Source organism: Rutidosis leptorrhynchoides, chromosome 6 (assembly GCF_046630445.1).
Source record: "Rutidosis leptorrhynchoides isolate AG116_Rl617_1_P2 chromosome 6, CSIRO_AGI_Rlap_v1, whole genome shotgun sequence".
Lineage (NCBI taxonomy): Eukaryota > Viridiplantae > Streptophyta > Magnoliopsida > Asterales > Asteraceae > Rutidosis > Rutidosis leptorrhynchoides.
Genome location: NC_092338.1, coordinates 296,998,857 through 297,020,416, shown reverse-complemented (window position 1 = coordinate 297,020,416; position 21,560 = coordinate 296,998,857). Strand labels below are relative to the sequence as shown.

Below are 21,560 nucleotides of genomic sequence, written 5' to 3'. Positions count from 1 at the left end.
ACCATTTACTATCACCACTATCATATTTATATTGATATGTATATGCATATCATTGTAACAACCACCATCAACCTAACACCACCACTAGCACTAACTTAATTAAACCATCACCTTCTTGCATAAACATCTTCGGCCACCAGGAACCTCACCCGCCATCCCAATATCATCTTAACACCGCCATCCGCCACCATGAACAATAAAACCCTTCAAAATTCTAGTTTAATGTTGTTTTTGCCTCTCATAGGATACCTTCACTTGCCGCTGACTACCGGAAATATTAACCACTTTACAATCTGACCGGCGACTTCTAAGTATGGCTGGATGAAAAATTAAGAAGGAGAAGCCTTCACGTGGTGTCTATGCGAAACAGTATCAAAGAGAAAGCCGGCATTTATAGTACGGATGTGGTTCTTAAAATCGGTCCTGGTACCGGTAATTTGACTAAGAAGCTTCTTGAGGCTAGGAAGACTGTTATAGCTATTGAGCTTGATCCACGCATGGTTCGCGAGTTGGAACGTCTGGACACTATGCTTCGTAATCAGCTCAAGGTTTTTAAAAAAAATAATAATAATAATAATAACAACTTCATACCCCCACCTAAGGTCGACTCATCTGTTTTTTTTTCAGATCGAGCCAAGAAAACCCGTACCCGTCAACAACCTCAAAGAATTAGGTGGGTTGGTCCAAATCTATTTCATTAGGAAGAATAAAACCTTAGGTGCAATCTTCAAGAAAAAAAGCGTACTTTCAGTTATGGAGAAAAACTACAAAACCCTTCAAGCGTTACAACTTTCTCATAGTAATGATAATTAAATTGCAACTGATGCATCTATTCTTGAAGATTCGGGTGACTTAACATTTGAGAATGATGATATGGAAATAGAAATAGGATGATGTTAGATATTGATGATTATGATTTGATAATGATACTTTAATGATGATGATAAGGAATGATAATGATGATGATGTTAAAGGGGTTTTGTTTTAAGAAGAAGGAAATAGACAGAAATCGAGCTTAAAAGGATTTAAAATCCTAAATAAATCAGAAAGTAATGGGCAGCTCATTGGTTTGAGAAAGTGTGTAGTATTGAGAACCGAGAGGTCTCAGGTTCGATTCTAAGCCAGGACATATTATTTTTTTAAAATAAGAATAGCATGTGCCGGGCTGCCATATTGGGCCGAGATCAGCCTCAAACCAATTGGGCCAAGACAAATTACGGATCATATAGATTGGTTTAGGGTATTAAACAGAAAAACTGAATAGTGGATTGGTTAAGGGGTGTTTTGCAGTTGAGCGAGTGGTTGCGGGTTCGATCCCTGCTGGTGACATATTATTTTTAAAGCTTGTTTTGAGGTAGTTTTTCATTACCAAAAATTATTATTATTATTATTATTATTATTATTATTATTATTATTATTATTATTATTATTATTATTATTATTATTATTATTATTATTATTATTATTATTATTATTATTAGAATTGTGATTACTATTGCTAGTGTTAATTATTGTTGTTAAAATTGTTATTATGACTAATATTATTATCATTATATAGTAATATTGTTATTATTATTAATGATATTAACATATGTATTATTGTTATTATAATTATGATCATTATTTTATTATCATTATTATAAACATAATACAAATTATCATCATAAATATTATTATTAGTATCATTATATAAGTTATTAGTATTATTATTGTTATTATCAACAAAAGTTTTAGTAATAAAATCATTATTATTGATAATATGATTATTAGTATAGTAATAATTAAACTTATTATCATCTTTATCATTAGTAGTAAAATTTTTGTATTCATAGTTATTATTATTAGTATTACTACAAATAGATATTTTTATACAAGAATACATTGCAAGAATATTAATATCACATATCACTATAATTTTATTATTAACAAGATAGTAACTAAGCTATATATAAATATATCAATTAATATATACATATATATTTTATCATATATAAACCCTAATATAAATTATTATTATGAAAGATAAATACTAGTTAAATAAAATATATAAATTAAATATATCTATATCTATATAACAAATAATTTAACAAGTATATTATTAAAAATAATATATATATTTATTCAATTTCGATTATGTGTGTTAATATATATACAAATGATATATGTTCGTGAATCCGAGGCCAACCCTGCATTGTTCAGTTTCGTCATATGTATTTTTACTACAAAATACAATATAGTGAGTTCATTTGATTCCCTTTTACTCTTTACATTTTTGGGACTGATAATACATGCGCTATTTTTACAACTGCTTTATTAAATGCTTTTGAAATACATTTTGAACTACGAATACATGAAATGTTTTTATAAATGTTTGACGAGATAGACACAAGCAAAACATCCTCCCATGAATTATGTGGACGTGATAATTGCCACCATTGAATTATGTGGACGTGATAATTGCCACAAGTGATATGAATATTTTTTCCCTGATTATTATTGCTTGGTAACCTAAGAATTAGGGAACATCACTAATTTTGAGAATTATTGCACGCCTAATTGACGCGAATCCTAAAGGTAGCTACCGGGTTTAAAACCCCCACCCAGAATGTTCACTAGACGGAAGGGCTAGTGGGCGTGGTGTTTAGTACTTCGAAGTTTATATGATTATTATACATACGAGATGTTCTATTTTGGGGATATTATTATGCACATTATATGTTAAGGTCGGTTACCAAGCCAAGTTATGAAAGCAAAGTGAATGTCATCTATCGAGAGATTGATTTTATACACAGGTTATGTGTATGTTATTTTTGTGCACGATATATGTGTACGGTTACTAAGATTTATGAAAAAGGATTTCGTACACGAGAAAGGTGTACTGTATTTAAAAGATATCACATGTACATTACATGTGGGTATATGATTCGGGCCCATTTGTACCATGCAGCATTTAAATCTTGTGGTCTATCAAAATAATGAATTTTATTGTTTTATGATAAACTTATGAACTCACCAACCTTTTGGTTGACACTTTAAAGCATGTTTATTCTCAAGTATGAAAGAAATCTTCCGATGTGCATTTGCTCATATTACATGGAGTCGTTCATGGCATATAAAGGTCAGAACCTCGCAATGGGACCAACTGTTGAAGACTTCGTCCAGATGGATTAGGACGGGTCACTACACACTGGGTCATGGATTATTTCAAGATAATATATATCGATTTATTTCTGTACATCTAACTGTGGATAACTAGTTGTAGGTTACTAACGAGGACAACTAACTTAATAAACTTAAAACATTAAAATGTATTAAAAATGTTGTAAATTATTTTGAACATACTTTGATATATATGTACATATTTGTTATAGGTTCGTGAATCGACTAGTGGCCAAGTCTTACTTCCCGACGAAGTAAAAATCTGTGAAAGTGAGTTATAGCCCCACTATTAAAATCTAATATTTTTGGGATGAGAATACATACAGTTTTATAAATGTTTTACAAAATAGACACAAGTACGTGAAACTACATTTTATGGTTGAATGATCGAAATCGAATATTCCCCTTTTAGCTTGGTAGCCTAAGAATTAGGGAACTGGACCCTAATTGACGCAAATCCTAAAGGTGTTCACCATATAAATGATTTTTATACAGATTGTATATTATTGAAAGATGAAATCTTGTGGTCTATTATTATTGTGATTTGATATATATAGGTTAAACCTATAACACACCAACATTTTTGTTGACGTTTAAAGCATATTTATTCTCAGGTGATTATCAAGAGCTTCCGATGTTGCATGCTAAAATATGGACAAGATTTGGTGTCAGCATGCTTGTATAATATTGTTTAAACCTGCATTCGAGATTTACTTTGTTGTAACATATTAATATTGTAAACCAATATGTATTGATAGTGTGTAAGTGTGATATTTTTAGATTATCATTTCTGGATAATCTAGGTAGTGTCCTTTTAACCTTGTCGATAAAATAAAGGTTATGGTTTGTTTTAAAAACGAATGCAGTCTTTGAAAAACGTCTCATATAGAGGTCAAAACCTGGCAACGAAATCAATTAATATGGAACGTTTATAATCAATATGAACGGGACATTTCAGTTAGTATCCGAGCGTTGGTCTTAGAGAACCAGAATTTTGCACTAGTGTGTCTTACCGAGTTTGTTAGGATGCATTAGTGAGTCTGGACTTCGACCGTGTTTTTCTTCAAAAACGATTGCTTAACATTTTTTGTTGGAAACTATATATTATTAACATGTAAATATTAGGTGATATATTAATCTCTTAACGTGTTTGATATTGTGTGATAGATGTCTACCTCTAGTACAAATCCCATCGACTCACCTAATAATAATGAAGAGTCGAATATATTTTGGGAAGATTCACAAATTCCCGAAGAGGAACCGGAAGAGGAGGAACCGGAAGAAGAGGAACCGGAAGAGGAGGAACCGGAAGAGGAGGAACCGGAAGAAGAAGAGATTCCGGAGGAAGAAATATTGATACCTATAGTAAATCGATTAAATAAAAGAAAATCCTCAACCAACAGACCAAAGTTAATAATGGTCAATGGTGTTTTCGCCGAGGAAGCAAAATATTGGGAAGATTACCAATTTTCCGATGAATCGGATCCCGATGAGGACTCCGATGATGTTATAGAAATTACCTCGACCCAATTTAACAAAGCAAAAGAAAATAATAAGGGAAAAGGTATAAAAATAGAGAAACCTGATTCCAACCCCGATGAACTTTATATGTATCGACAACATCCGTATTTCCTAAATTGTAACAATAACCCGGGAACCTCTAAACCACCAGGTTTTTCTAAACCATTGTGGAAAACAACGGCTCGTATTAGAGGAACACCATATATCCCTAGAAAATTAGGAAAACGAACCAAGTCCGAAGAAGAAGAAACCAGTGATTCAGATTAGAGGGTTGTAATCATGTTGTGTATTATATGTATTATAGTGTGCTTGTACTTTTATGTTTTATGTAAACATTGCTTGTATTGTTTGTTAATTATCTTTTACGAATCTAATCCTTGTCTATTTTACAGTATAAAAACACAAAATGGACGTTAAGGGTAGACAACCGAATATTTTAGAAGACCTACCAGAGGATATGATTGATGAAATCTTGTCTAGAGTCGGTCAGAATTCATCAGCACAATTAGTTATGGCGAAATTAACTTGTCAAACATTTGAAAGACTTTCCAGAAATGCCTTAGTTTATAAAAGGCTTTCCTTTGATAGGTGGGGTATATCACATTGGGGAGACCGTAAGTTACGCCGTGTTTTCTTTAAAGCGTTAAATGCAGGGAACCCAAATGCAATTTTACGCTACGGGTTAAGAACCTATTTTGACTCAACATATCCCAACATAGGATTTCGTGAGTTAGAAAGAGCTTCTAACATGTAACATAAAGAAGCATGTTATGCTTACGGGTTAGTGATGTTCGCTTCTTATCAAAGTGAGAAAAAGAACATCGGATTAAAACTTTTAAATAAAACCTTCCCACAAGTGACGCATTCAGTAGTTGGGGTGAGAAACAAGGTTTTTAGATTATTACGGGGCTGTTGGACATTACGAAACCCTCGTCCTTTTGACGACATTACAACATGCTTCCTAGCCAATGGTCATAACGGTTACTTTTCACAAGACCAAGGATGGGAAGTCGTCTTAGTAAAACCAGAATGCATGACTTGTTTCTGGACTTATGAATTACGTGTCTTTATTTCTTTTGCTGAACGACTTGCGTATTAACTAGAATTGCCTTTATAGCTGCCGAGGAGCAAAGTTATTATGTGCTATATTTCATCCTATATGTATAATAACGGTATTGTAAGTTTGTAAAATATTGTATAAAATTTGAACGCGAAATATTATTATAATCAGTTTTTTCATATAGAATTGTAGTTGTTGAATTGTATATTAGCTACTAAGTATGAACTTAACGGGTAGGTACTACCCGAATTAAAACTATAAAACGATAATATGAAGAAAAAGCTTTTATAAATGAGTTCATACTATGCTACGAAATATTATTGACTACTCTTAAAATTCTATATGATTAACTTAATTCTTTTGAGCTATTTTTGAAGGAAATGGCACCGACGACTCGTCAGAATTGGAACATGAGCGAGGAAGACTTCCGTGTTTTCCTTGCAGCAAACATAGCCGCAGTACAGGCTGCGATACAAAATAACAATAACTCTGGATCAAGCAGTGGAACTAATTCCACAAGAAATCGTGTAGGATGTTCTTACAAAGAATTCACTGCCTGCAAACTTTTTGAATTTGATGGAACCGAAGGACCAATTGGATTGAAACGGTGGACCGAGAAAGTCGAATCGGTGCTTGCCATAAGTAAGTGTACTGAAGAGGACAAAGTTAAGTATGCTACGCATACCTTCACAGGTACTATGTTAACGTGGTGGAACACCTATCTTGAACAGGTAGGACAAAATGCTGCTTACGCACTACCGTGGTCGGCATTCAAGCATTTGATGAACGAGCAGTACCGTCCTAGAAACGAAGTCAACAAGCTCAAGGTAGAACTTAGATAGTTACGAACACAAGGGTTCGACATTACCACATATGAACGACGATTCACAGAGTTGTTCCTATTGTGTCCGGGAGCGTTCGAAGATGAAGAAGAGAAGATCGACGCATTTGTAAAAGAGTTACCAGTAAGGATTCAAGAAGATGTGAGTTCACACGAGCCCACTTCCATACAAAGGCAAGTCGAATGGCTCATAAACTCATAAATCAGATTGAGGGAAGAATTAAAGAGCAGGCGGCCGAAGAAGCCAACACGAAACAACTCAAGAGAAAGTGGGAAGAAACCAGTGACAAGGGTCACCAATACAACAACAACAACAACAACAACAACAATCACAACCATAATCACAATAACAATCATAACAACCGCAACAACAATCGCAACAATAACCTTAATCCTAACAATAACTACAACAAACGTCCCAACAATAACAACAACTACAACAATCGTTTAAACAACAATAAAAATCCCAACAACAATCTCAACAACAACAATGGCAACAAAAACCAAAAATGCCAAAGGTGTGAAGAGTACCACCAGAATGTGTTCTGCACGACATTTTGCACCAAGTGTAAAAGAACTGGCCATGGTGCGGAGAAGTGTGAGGTCTACGGCCCAATGAATAACAGAAATAAAAGAACAGATAATGTCGGAACAAGTAATGCCGCCTTTGTTTGCTATGGATGTGGAAAACCGGCCCATTAGGAGTAATTGCCGAACCTAGGGAAAAATAATGGGCAAAGTCGTGGAAGAGTTTTCAATATTAATGCGGCAGAAGCACAGGAAGACCGGGAGATTTTTGTTTTATTTGATTCGGGTGCGGATAGAAGCTATATGAGTAGAGATTTTTGTGCTAAATTATGTTGCCCATTGACGCCTTTGGATAGTAAATTTTTACTCGAATTAGCAAACGGTAAATTAATTTCAGCAGATAATATATGTCGGGATAGAGAAATTAAACTGTGGGATGAAACATTTAAAATTAATTTAATACCAATTGAGTTAGGGAGTTTTGATGTAATAATTGGCATGGACTGGTTGAAAAAGGTGAGAGCAGAGGTCGTTTGTTACAAAAATGCAATTCGCATTATGCGTGAAAAAGGAAAACCTTTAATGGTGTACGGAGAAAAGAACAACGCGAAATTAAATCTTATTAGTAGTTTGAAGGCGCAAAAACTAATAAGAAAAGGATGTTACGTCATTTTAGCACACATCAAGGAAGTTAAACCTGAAGAAAAGAACATCAGTGATGTTTCCGTCGCAAAATAATTTCCCGATGTATTTCCGAAAGAATTACTGGGATTACCCCCACATCGATCTGTTGAATTTCAAATAGACCTTGTACCAGGAGCTGCACCAATAGCTCGTGCTCCATACAGACTCGCACCCAGCAAAATGAAAGAATTACAAAGTCAGTTATAGGAATTTTTAGAGCGTGGTTTCATTCGACCAAGCACATCACCATGGGGAGCTCCTGTTTTGTTTGTCAAGAAGAAGGATGGTACATTTAGGTTGTATATCGACTACCGAGAGTTGAACAAGCTTACCATCAAGAACCACTACCCACTACCGAGAATCGACGACTTATTTGATCAACTACAGGGCTCGTCGGTTTATTTGAAGATTGATTTACGTTCTGGGTATCATCAATTGCGGGTGAAGGAGGATGATATTCCAAAGACTACTTTTAGGACGCGTTATGGTCATTACGAGTGTATGGTTATGCCGTTTGGGTTGACTAACGCACCAGCTGTGTTCATGGACCTCATGAACCGAGTGTGTGGATCATACTTTGACAAGTTTTTCATTGTTTTCATCGATGACATACTTATTTACTCAAAGAATGACCAAGAGCACGAAGAACATTTGAGAAAAGTGCTAGAGTTATTAAGAAAAGAAAAACTGTAAGCTAAGTTTTCAAAGTGTGCATTTTGGTTAGAAGAAGTTCAATTCCTCGGTCATATAGTGAACAAAAAAGGAATTCAGGTGGATCCAGCAAAGATTGAAACCGTTGAAAAGTGGAAAACCCCGAAAACTCCGAAACACATACGTCAATTTTTAGGGCTGGCTGGTTATTACAGGAGATTCATCCAAGATTTTTCCAAAATAGCAAAACCTTTAACTGCATTAATGAATAAAGGGAAGAAATTTGAATGGAAAGATGAACAAGAGAAAGCGTTTCAATTGTTGAAGAAAAAGCTAACTACGGCACCTATATTGTCATTACCTAAAGGGAATGATAATTTTGTGATATATTGTGACGCCTCAAAGCAAGGTCTCGGTTGTGTATTAATGCAACGAACAAAGGTAATTGCTCTAGACAATTGAAGATTCATGAGCAGAATTATACGATGCATGATTTAGAATTAGGAGCAGTTGTTTTTGCATTAAAGACTTGGAGGCACTACTTATATGAGGTCAAAAGTATTATATATACCGACCACAAAAGTCTTCAACACATATTTAATCAGAAACAACTGAACATGAGGCAGCGCAGGTGGATTGAATTGTTGAATGATTACGATTTTAAGATTCGTTACAACCCGGGGAAAGCAAATGTGGTAGCCGACGCCTTGAGCAGAAAAGACAGAGAACCAATTCGAGTAAAAGCTATGAATATAATGATTCACATTAACCTTACTACTCAAATAAAGGAGGCGCAATAAGGAATTTTAAAAGAGGGAAATTTAAAGGATGAAATACCCAAAGGATCGGAGAAGCATCTTAATATTCAGGAAGACGGAACCCGGTATAGGGGTGAAAGAATTTGGGTACCAAAATTTGGAGATATGAGAGAAATGGTACTTAGAGAAGCTCATAAAACCCGATACTCAATACATCCTGGAACGGGGAAGATGTACAAGGATCTCAAGAAACATTTTTGGTGGCCGGGTATGAAAGCCGATGTTGCTAAATACGTAGGAGAATGTTTGACGTGTTCTAAGGTCAAAGCTGAGCATCAGAAACCATCTGGTCTACTTCAACAACACGAAATCCCGGAATGGAAATGGAAAAACACTACCATGGATTTCATCACTAAATTCCCAAGGACTGCCAGTGATTTTGATACTATTTGGGTAATAGTTGAGTGTCTCACCAAATCAACACATTTCCTGCCAATAAGAGAAGATGACAAGATGGAGAAGTTTGCACGACTGTATTTGAAGGAAGTCGTCTCCAGACATGGAATACCAATCTCTATTATCTCTGATAGGGATGGCAGAGTTATTTCAAGATTCTGGCAGACATTACAGCAAGCATTAGGAACTCGTCTAGACATGAGTACTGCCTATCATCCACAAACTGATGGGCAGAGCGAAAGGATGATACAAACGCTTGAAGACATGCTACGAGCATGTGTTATTGATTTCGGAAACAGTTGGGATCGACACCTACCGTTAGCAGAATTTTCCTACAACAACAGCTACCATTCAAGCATTGAGATGGCACCGTTTGAAGCACTTTATGGTAGAAAGTGCAGGTCTCCGATTTTTTGGAGTGAAGTGGGGGATAGACATATTACGGGTCCGGAGATAATACAAGAAACTACCGAGAAGATCATCCAAATTCAACAACGGTTGAAAACTGCCCAAAGTCGACAAAAGAGCTACGCTGACATTAAAAGAAAAGATATAGAATTTGAAATTGGAGAGATGGTCATGCTTAAAGTTGCACCTTGGAAAGGCGTTGTTCAATTGGGTAAACGGGGGAAATTAAATCCAAGGTATATTGGACCATTCAAGATTATTGATCGTGTCGGACCAGTTGCTTACCGACTTGAATTACCTCAAAAACTTGCGGCTGTACATAACACTTTCCACGTCTCGAATACGAAGAAATGTTTTACTAAAGAAGATCTCACTATTTTGTCAGACGAAATCTAAATCAACGAAAAACTTCAATTCATCGAAGAACCCGTCGAAATAATGGATCGTAAGGTTAAAAGACTTAAGCAAAACAAGATACCAATTGTTAAGGTTCGATGGAATGCTCGTAAAGGACCCGAGTTCACCTGGGAACGAGAAGATCAGATGAAGAAGAAGTACCCACACTTATTTCCAGAAGATACGTCAACTCCTCCAACTGCTTAAAATTTCGGGACGAAATTTATTTAACGGGTAGGTACTGTATTGACCCGAACTTTTCCATGTTTATATATATTAAATGAAATTTTTATTTACATGATTAAGTGTTTCCAACATATTAAGCAATCAAATTTGAAAAGACTTGATTAATTGAAATAGGTTTCATGTAGACATTTGACCACCCAAGTTGACCGACGATTCACGAACGTTAAAACTTGTAAAACCGACATGATATATATATATATATATATATATATATATATATATATATATATATATATATATATATATATATATATATATATATATATATATATATATATATATATTTAGTTAACATGATATATGATATGTAATTATATCACTAGGTATATTAACAATGAGTTATATACATAAAAATGAGATTACTAAGTTAAGAAACACGAAACGATATATACGACGATTATCGTTATAACAACGTCTTACTAAATACATATGAATCATATTAAGATATTGATACACTATGTTTAACATGATAAAATGTTAATTAAGAAGATCATTAAGTGTGTTAACAATGAATTACATATGTAAAAACAAGACTGCTAACTTAAGAGTTCGAAACAATATATATATGTAACGATTATCGTTGTAATAGTATTTTAACATATATATATGATGTTAAGATATATTTTTACATCATGTTATTATGTTAACATAAAAATTTAACATCCCATTTAAGTATAATAACAATAGATTAGTTACATTTAACAAGATCATTAACTTAAAGGTTTCAAAACAACACTTACATATAACGACTAACGGTGACTTAACGACTCTGTTATAATGTAAATACATGTAGTGTATTAATATGTATTAGTACAATTTTGAAATACTTAAAGACACATATCAAAGTACTTCTACTTAGCAAAAATGCTCACAATTACATTCTCATTCGTTTCCATCAACATTTCTACTCGTATGCACCCGTATTCGTACTCGTACAATACACAGCTCCTAGATGTATGTAGTATTGGTATATACACTCCAATAATCAGCTCTTAGCAGCCCATGTGAGTCACCTAACCATGTGGGAACCATCATTTGGCAACTAGCATGAATGATTACACAAAATTACAAACTAATGTGACTTTATATGGAGTACCTACATCACATTTTCAATCATCACCATAAACACTTTCATTTTTCAATTTTTATGCATCAAACTAAACTCTCTCAAGTGTTCTTCCATTGTTCTAAGTGTTCTTCATCTTTTTTTTCATAATCTAGCTCAACCTAGTTCAATCTAGTTAAGCTAGATCAACATACAAAACAACTACTCAAGAAAACTTCAAGAACACTTTCAAGTTTACTAGCTTACTTCCAATCTTGCAAATCCATTTCAAGTAATCATCCAACCTCAAGAAATTTTTATTATTTATATTAAGATATCTTTCTAATTCAAGGTAATACTCATACTCAAACTTTGATTCAATTTCTATAACTATAACAATCTTATTTCGAGTGGAAATCTTACTTGAACTTATTTTCGTGTCATGATTTTGCTTCAAGAACTTTCAAGCCATCCAATGATCCTTTGAAGCTAGATCTATTTTTCTCATTTTCAGTAGGTTTATCCAAAAAACTTGAGGTAGTAATGATGTTCATAACATCATTCGAATCATATATATATATATATAAAACTATCTTATTCGAAGGTTTAAACTTGTAATCACTATAACATAGTTTAGTTAATTCTAAACTTGTTCGCAAACAAAAGTTAATCCTTCTAACTTGACTTTTAAAATCAACTAGACACATGTTCTATATCTATATGATATGCTAACTTAATGATTTAAAACCTGAAAACATGAAAAACACCGTAAAACTGGAAAAACGCCGTCGTAGTAACACCGCGGGCTGTTTTGGGTTAGTTAATTAAAAACTATGATAAACTTTGATTTAAAAGTTTTTCTTCTGGGGAAATGATTTTTCTTATGAACATGAAACTATATCTAAAAATCATGGTTAAACTCAAAGTAGAAGTATGTTTTTCAAAATGGTCATCAAGACGTCGTTCTTTCGACTGAAATGACTACCTCTTATAATATTGAATTGTAACCTGTATTTCTGACTATAAACTTATATTTTTTTCTATTTAGATTTATAAACTTAAGTTCAATATGAAACCATAACAACTTGAATCACTCAAAACGGATTTAAAACGAAGAAGTTATGGGTAAAACAAAATTGGATAATTTTGCTTGTTGTAGCTACGTGAAAATTGGTAACAAATCTATATTAATCATATCCTAGCTAACTTATATTGTATTATACATGTATTCTAATATATTATGTAATCTTGGGATACCATAGACACGTATGCAAATGTTCTGACATATCATATCGACCCATGTATATATATTATTTGGAACAACCATGGACACTCTATATGCAGTAATGTTTGAGTTAGCTATACAGGGTTGATGTTGATTCCAAAAATGTATATACTTTGAGTTGTGATCTAGCCTGAGACATGTATACACTGGGTCGTGGATTGAATCAAGATAATATATATCGATTTATTTCTGTACATCTAACTGTGGACAACTAGATGTAGGTTACTAACGAGGACAGCTGACTTAATAAACTTAAAACATTAAAACGTATTAAAAATGTTGTAAATTATTTTGAACATACTTTGATATATATGTACATATTTGTGATGTTAAGCAAGGCGTATATGAAATAGCTATATTTTTATAACGAAATACTATTAAATACGATACAATTTTACACAAGATATTTATTTATTTATAGAATGGATATACCTAAACCTTGCTACAACACTTATAGGCAGTGTACCTAATCGTACAGTTGTGTAGTTTTTAGTAAGTCCGATTCGTTCCATAGGGAGATCTTTTTAAACAAAGCTTAACTCTATATTAGTTTTAATTTATAAACATACAAATATATATATAAGTAATATTATTATTATAAAGGGGGGTTTTTACTGTTTAATGACCAGTTTGTCGATATTAAAACTTTAGTCGCAGTTAAAACCTAATGTAAAATATTAAAAATAAATACAACTTAATTTAAAGCGTAAAGTAAATAACGATAATGAAATTGCAATAAATAAAAGTGCGATAAAATAAAATTACGATAATTAAAGATTACGAAAATTAAAAGTGCAATTAAATACGATGACAATAAATAAAAGTGCGATAATTAGAAGTGCAATTAAATATGAAAATAAAGGAATTATGCTTATTTAAAAGAATTATGCTTATTTAAACTTCCATAATCATGATGTTTGACGTGTTGATTTTAGTTTATTCCAATGGGTTAATTGTTCTTTGTCCTGGATTATTAAATATGTCCGTCTGGTTTTTGTCCATAACAGTCCATCAGTCATAAATATAAAGTGCGAGTGTCCTCGTCAAATTATCCTTATACCCGAAGTCAAATATTCCAACTAATTGGGGACTTAAACTGTAACAAGGTCTTAATACTTTGTTTAATAATTACAACAGGATATCGACTGCGTGTAACCCAAAGTTTTAATACTTTGTTATCAATTATGCCAAGTGTCCTTGTACATAATTTCACTCCTGTTTTAATAATTCCATAGACTATTAATCCATTCCCGTGTCCGGTTAAATGAACGATTATTCGTACATATAAATATCCCGCCCATCGTGTTCGATTGAGTGTATATGGTTATTTATAGGTATGTCCAATTGTAATCTTTATATTAAAATTAACAAACTATCATTTAGTTAAACAAATATAAAGCCCATTAATAGCTCATAGTCTAATTTCCACAAGTGTCGTTCTTTTGTCCAAACCCCAATTATGGTACAAAGCCCAATTACCCAAATTTAAATATTTAGCCCAACATCATGATTACTTCGTTTTAAATAAGCATAATAATAACTTAGCTACGAGACATTAATGTAAAAAGGTTGAACATAACTTACAATGATTAAAAATAGCGTAGCATTACACGGAAAGAATTTCGACTTACACCCTTACAACATTCGCTAACATACCCTTATTATTAGAAATTAAAATTAAAATTAAAATTATAATATATATATATATATATATATATATATATATATATATATATATATATATATATATATATATATATATATATATATATATATATATATCGTATGTGAGATAGAGAGATGGATTCATTTATTAAACTGAACCAAACACGCGAATTTATAGGCCTGTGAGCTGGAAAAGGAGCTCATGCGATCGCATGAAGATTACTCCTTCAGCTCATGCGATCGCATGGCCAGCTGGGGAGGCTCACATGTTGTTGTTTTCTTCTGCCGACGGTTTATATTAAATAAATATAATATATAAATAATTATAAGAATTATTTAAATATTATATTATATTTATGTGCATAGTTGACTTGTAATTTTTAGTCCGTTGCGTCGAGCGTTGAGAGTTGACTCTGGTCCCGGTTCCGGATTTTCGAACGTCTTTGCGTATAATTTAATATTTTGTACTTTGCGTTTTGCGTCTTGTACTCTTGTAATTTTGAGACGTTTCTTATCAATAATTGGAACCTCTTTGATTGTATTTTGTACTTTTGAGCTTTTTGGTCGTTTGCGTCTTCAATTCGTCGAATCTGTCTTTTGTCTTCACTTTTTATTATTTAAACGAATATCACTTGTAAATAGAACAATTGCAACTAAAAGCTTGTCTTTCTTGAGGGATAATGCTATGAAATATATGTTCGTTTTTAGCATTATCAAATATTCCCACACTTGAGCGTTGCTTGTCTTCAAGCAATATAGTCTTGAAATATACTAGAATCACTTCTTTATTCTTCACACTTTGTACATCAGTGATTTCATTACGACGGTATGAACAATGATAGTAACGTTGTGGTTTACAGTCCCACATGACTTATAAAAATTTAGATCCTTAAAGAAATAGGATCTTTATGAAAACATTTGATCTTTTGAAAATTAAATCTAGCTTTTACCCTAGATAAGTTTTCCGGAATAACCCTTCACCGGTGTTTGCAAATTGTTTTTGTGGGTTTGGTGGGTTTCAGATTTGAAAATTTTAGCTCAAAACTTGTGGTTTTGTGTCACCCACTTGCTAACCTTGTATTAGGAAAGAAACACGTCCAGTATACTTGTTCCGTATATTACCTTTCGATAAACTACCGTCCGGTTATAAAGGAAAGCGTTGAACAAGCAACTGTTAAGGCAATGTCCCCTGACATGCTTTTAATTATGGTATATAACGTGTCGAACGCAATTACTATCCTTTGTAGGAGCAATAGTAAAGCTCACCTTTATAATTTTCCGGTCTGGCACAAGGTCCTGTCTTTGACCATGCTATGCAACCATTGTTCTTACGATTGACACCCAATTTGGTTCAGGTGACCTAATGAATTCCAGGTGAATTCCTAGGATTTTACGTTCAATGGTAATGAACGCATTGAAAATGGGTTTTCAGAAAACAAATCGGTTTTAATTTGATCAAAATATTTTCTCGTTCAAGCTCGAGTTTAGATATCATTGAATTCCATGAGTTTGTAATTCTCAATCATTAAGGTCAATCTCAAGGATTGAGTAATATCAGTCTTAAAAGCTGATTTTTGATCTTTAAAGGAGATTATCCTTTCTGGGGATCTGATTCATTAGTCTTATCCAACTAATTTGCACGGCGTCCTCCCCATTTTACAAGACAGATCCTCTCATGGTTAGGATAAGTCTGACCACTTGGCGACCCTGTTTGATGCTGAGGTCCGTGGATTTCCTGCTGATTTTAGAGATGACTTTTCTAGATTTTTCGTCAACCTACAGCTGGTCTGGACGACAACTTCATGACCTAAATCAAGAGGTGCGTTTCTTTTTCGGAAGACTTTACATCCTTTTAATGATGGAATTGATTCATCGTGTAGATCCATCTTCTTTTAAATATATTACAGTAAATCGGGTAAAACTGATTAAAATCGTCCAAAACAAAAGTATCTTCAGTTATTTGTTACAAAAATATGTGACTTATGTTTTAAATAACTTGGTAAATGTTTCCACACTTGGCTTTTATTTTCTTTTATTTGCCTTTTTATTGTCCTCTATTCCATTTTAAATGATTTCTAACATTTTGGTTTATTTCTCAATTTATGTCCTTTCCGAGGTAACAATAATTTTGGTGTTAACACCTAGTTTTATCGTTCATAAATATGTATAAACATGATTTTGAGTTCATTTAATTGAAAATTTTGAAAAATTTTACTAGAATTGGGTAGTCAGTATATAAGACTAGGGCTGTTCTTTATTATCAGAGAGCACTAGATTCTAATACAACTACTGCTTTACTAGTATTTCTAATGGTAACCAAGTGTATAAATCAAAATTTTTTTAAAATTCCGAAAGAATTTAACCCCTTCCCACACTTAAGATCTTGCAATGCCCTCATTTGCAAGAAATCAGTAACAATTTAAATTATTGAGGGTGATTAGCGTAGAAAAATGATTAAATTTTTCCAAAGTTTCCAAACCTATTGGCGTTTGTTTGCTGAATGATAAATGGTGCACATCATTTGTTCATTCCGTCTTGTTGTTACATCACATTTGTTTTTCGTTTTGTCGTCAAAAGTACTAGCTTTTGCTGAACTTAATGCCAGTCTTTGAAAATGCGCTGTTTTACCCTGTTTTGTACAATTGACAATATAAATACATACAAATATAAACATGCATGACAATTTGAAATGGGACTTAATATCCCACTTTCAAATCCTAAATGTGAAATATTTGTACACAATAATAATAAAAATTATAAAAATTACATAAATATATCCAATAACATAAGTTTAAATATGAAAAAGTAAAAAGATAAAAAGATAAAAATCATAAAAATAACCAATGGAACCAAATCAGTCTGGATAGGGGTTCCAGTTCATCTCGTCAGGTGGGTTCCATTTGTGTTCTGATAGGCTTGGTTATAGTCATACCGGTTAAAGGGTGGTCGGATGTCGGGGTTGTGTGGCGGAAAATGAGCAGGTCGAGTAGGCACGTAATTATTTGGTACCTGATATGATAGCTGGCTCATGATTTGGTGCTGATGAACTAACCAGCTATCGTGTTGGCGTCGCCTATAATCCTCGTATACTCGCTCGGAGTTCCACTGCTCGTACATACTATGTCTGGCCGCGTTCGTCATTGCTTCCTCATCTATACGAACGTGGACGTCAAGAATAGCATCTCGAAAGACATCCCTAATGTCTTCCGCTTCCTCCATTTCCTCGTATGAGCCTCTCTCTACCTGAGGATGATTACCTTCATAGGGCAATGCCTGGTTGCGTCTACTCTTCAATACCTTAGCACCCACATAAACCCGCAATCCTATGGTCTCATCCTGTTCTCTACAAACCTGTAATGGACCCCCTTGGTTCCTATCAACACCTAAATACTCTCCAATGATAGTAACAAAAATACCGACTCCTATTATACTCCCGTCCTGCATTCCTTCTACCATTTTAGATAAATAAAAACCAACACAGTAAGGGATATTAACAAAGCTTCTCGGGTCTCGAATACACTTTAGGTAAAATAAATCATGTAAGGTCATTTTCTCCTTATTGTGACCTCTCTGTGTAATCGAGTTAGCCAAAAATCTATGAATTACACGAAGCTCGGCTTTGTTAATATGTAAGTAGGAGTGTTTTCCTCCTAGTGTAAAAACATTATAGTTTGACATACGCCTCCAAACGGCGTTCGCGTCAAAGTTCCTATCTACCCTTTCACCACGATAAATCAAACTCATACAATCGGGTAGTAGCAATTCACTAGGAGTGTAAATCTGTAATGCCCTGGCCATGTCCATCAAGGACATCCTATACATCCTACCGCCAAGGATAAATCTAAGAAAAATTCTATCATCTAACCTATCTACATCTACATTTAACGCTATAGTACTCATCAACTCAACACACCATTCCTTATATACAGGTCTACGAATGGTGAAAAGACGTTCCCAATCTGTAAAAGAAGAACTGCCATACCTTTGAATCAAATGTTGTCTAACACGGTCAACTAGATGGACTGTTTCAAAAGGATTCCAATCAATTACCCTCGGTACCTCTACCTCTTTTGTTACTAATTTGAATTTATTACTTTGATATGATGGGTAATCTCTCCATCGTCTATCGAATCTCAGATTAGGATGCAATGTGTGTTCCGGAATCATTGGGTATTCTACAGGTGGATGCGGGGGAAATACTATGAATTCATTAGGTAACTGTAGCGGATCATAATAAGGTACGTGCTAATCAGGATGATGTTGTGGTTCCTGTTGTGGTTGTTGTTCAGGTTCATATTGCATTTCTGGTTCTGGTTCTGGAGCTGGAGCAGGTCGTCTAGATGATGATGATCCTGAACCTCCAGTATCGGCTTTCTGCAAAATACATTAAACACAAAATTTTTGCATCCATATATGCATTAGTGTCAGCAAAATAACAACTTAAAACAATCACAATAACATGTTAAATCAAAATTAAACTTATATACATTTTCACATTTTTTTACAATTATATACTTTTTCAAATAAGCACATATGAAAATGTAAACAAAGTTCATAAGCATTTAACTTAAATAACATGTCAAAATAGTCATTATTAATAATTAAACAAGTCTCAAATGACAATTATATCAAATTAATCAAGTTCATGAATTTTAGACTTAAAAAGTCTACTTTAATCTCCAAAAATCATGTTTAGGATCAATGTTTGGATCATTTAACTACCTAAACATGTTACACTACTTAATTTAGCAATAATTCATAACAAAAATCGGCCATAACCTGTTTATATCAAAAAGCCCCAAATTGCTCAAGAACACAAACCCTAGATTTCTAAATTTTTTGAAGTTTTTGGCTTCAAATCATGTTAAATAGCATCAATCTAGGTTATACATGCATAAAATACTAACAATTTAACACTAATTACACTAGAAATTAACAAAATTGCATTAGGTAAAATATTGGTAATTATCACAAAAACTAGAAAATTTATGAGTTAGGGGTGTAATTTTTACCTTCTTTGAAAAGCTTCTGAACAATTTCATGATTAGAGCGAGAAATTTGACGAATTACGGTGAAAAATTGCGAATTTTAGAGGTGATTTGGGAGTAGGTTCGTATATGTGTGTGTGTTGTGGTGTAGAAGCAGACTCGCTGGTTCTTTTCTATCTGGCCTGTTTTTCAGCCTCATGCGATCAAATGAGGTTGAAGTGTAAACCCCATGAGATCGCATAGGGTGCCGGCTACAGTGTTTTCAGCTTTTTTTTTTTTAAATAAAACCTTATAACTTTTTAAAACATTTAATTAATTAAATTCTAAAAATTTTGTTTTCCTTTAGGAGCGAGGGTGTTTCGGATCGTTGTCCTAGTCCGTCCCTCGACAAAATTTTAAAATTTGTCACTTTTTAATTGCGGTTTTAAAAGTAAAGATTTTTAGGTTTTTTAATGTTTTTGGCATACTTTAGTTTAATAAGATTACAAATAATGATAATAAAAGTTCTCGTCCCTCCCTCAGGTAAAGCAATTTCGGTCCAACGACCTAGTCTTCAACTCACGACGAATTTTAAAAAAATCATATTTTTAACTTAGCGAAATAAAGTAAATTTTTGTTTTTAAATTCACATTAAACTTAAATTTAAAATGCACAAAATTAAAAATTCATATTAAAAATTCACACCAAACTTAAATTATATTTTTGTTTTTATACATACAAACTTATATTAAAAATATTAATTTTTCAAATATTTACAATATATTGATTTAAAAATTTTACAATATTATTTTAATATTAATTTTAAAAACATGGTAAAAATAAAATAAAAATCTTTTTGGTCTTTTATCCCACTTTAATCAATCAAATATTATCAAAAATATACGCCCCTCTTTTCAGTAAAGTAATTTCGGTTTCATAACCGAGTTTAACTCATGACGAATTTTTTAAATATTTTGGGTTGATTGATTAAAGATATTTATACCTTAAGAATAAACGGTAAATTTCGCAGTGATGTAATAAATTTTTTGTATGATATCAATAATTTCGGTCGCAAGACCTAATTTTATTGAATACCAATTTAATACTTTATAGCGAACAATTTAGCGTTTATTATCAAAAGGTTAAAAATAAAAATAAAAATAAAAACGAAAACTGTACAAACTTACCTGTGAAAGAGATTTCTTAGTGATATGCTCTAGCCCACTAATAAGATAGTCGGACTAATTGGTTTTCCATAGCTACATAGGCGTAACCTCGAGCATTTATTGATTTTTCTTCTAAACATATGAACGGTCCGTATCTGCATAAAGTAACAAATTCGGTGTTTGAATAGGTTTGATTATTTGAACATTTACCTTCGTGTGACCATTTTCCGCATTTGTGACATCTTTCAAGGTGTCGTACTCTTCTTTTCGCTGCGGATTTTGATTTTCCTTTACCAAATTGTAACTTATTATTTTCGCATCTGGATTCTTTTCTTACTTCGTCCAATTTACCTCTGATTAATGATACTATTTCACTTGGAAGGGTGTCATTATTACGTTTAGTAATCAAAGCGTGTAGCATTAGACCATGGTTTAATTCACAGGAAGTCTTCATTTCGTACAACCTAAAAAAAATAAAAATTTAGAATGGGGGGAGAAGACTAGTTCTTTAGGGTCTGCTAGGGAAAGACCATTCGGGTTCCATTTTCGAGAACTACACGAAAACAGAAAATCTAACTCTAACAGAAATACATATTATCCTTTAAAAACTTGATTCTCCCCACACTTAGTTAGCTGTGGTGTCGAAATTGTGATTAACTTCGTTGTCGACTTCCATCGGACTATCTATGTAATGTTTAACTCTGTGACCATTAACCTTAAATTC

At 33.1% G+C, this 21,560-nt stretch overlaps 1 protein-coding gene across 1 annotated transcript; it reads left to right on the top strand.

The window, feature by feature from the left end:
- The first annotated feature begins 359 nt into the window (after window positions 1-359).
- On the top strand, window positions 360-813 carry LOC139854571 (ribosomal RNA small subunit methyltransferase-like). The gene is made up of 2 exons (XM_071843870.1): window positions 360-548; window positions 628-813. The coding sequence occupies exons 1-2, from the start codon at window positions 360-362 to the stop codon at window positions 811-813; spliced, it is 375 nt and encodes a 124-aa protein (XP_071699971.1).
- Window positions 814-21,560: the final 20,747 nt, after the last annotated feature.

Excerpts from the sequence above, each read along its gene's own strand:
- LOC139854571 (XM_071843870.1), top strand. The coding sequence starts at position 360 with ATGCGAAACAGTATCAAAGAGAAAGCCGGCATTTATAGTACGGATGTG. Across the intron at positions 549-627 it reads TGCTTCGTAATCAGCTCAAG|ATCGAGCCAAGAAAACCCGT; the intron begins GTTTTTAAAAAA and ends TTTTTTTTTCAG.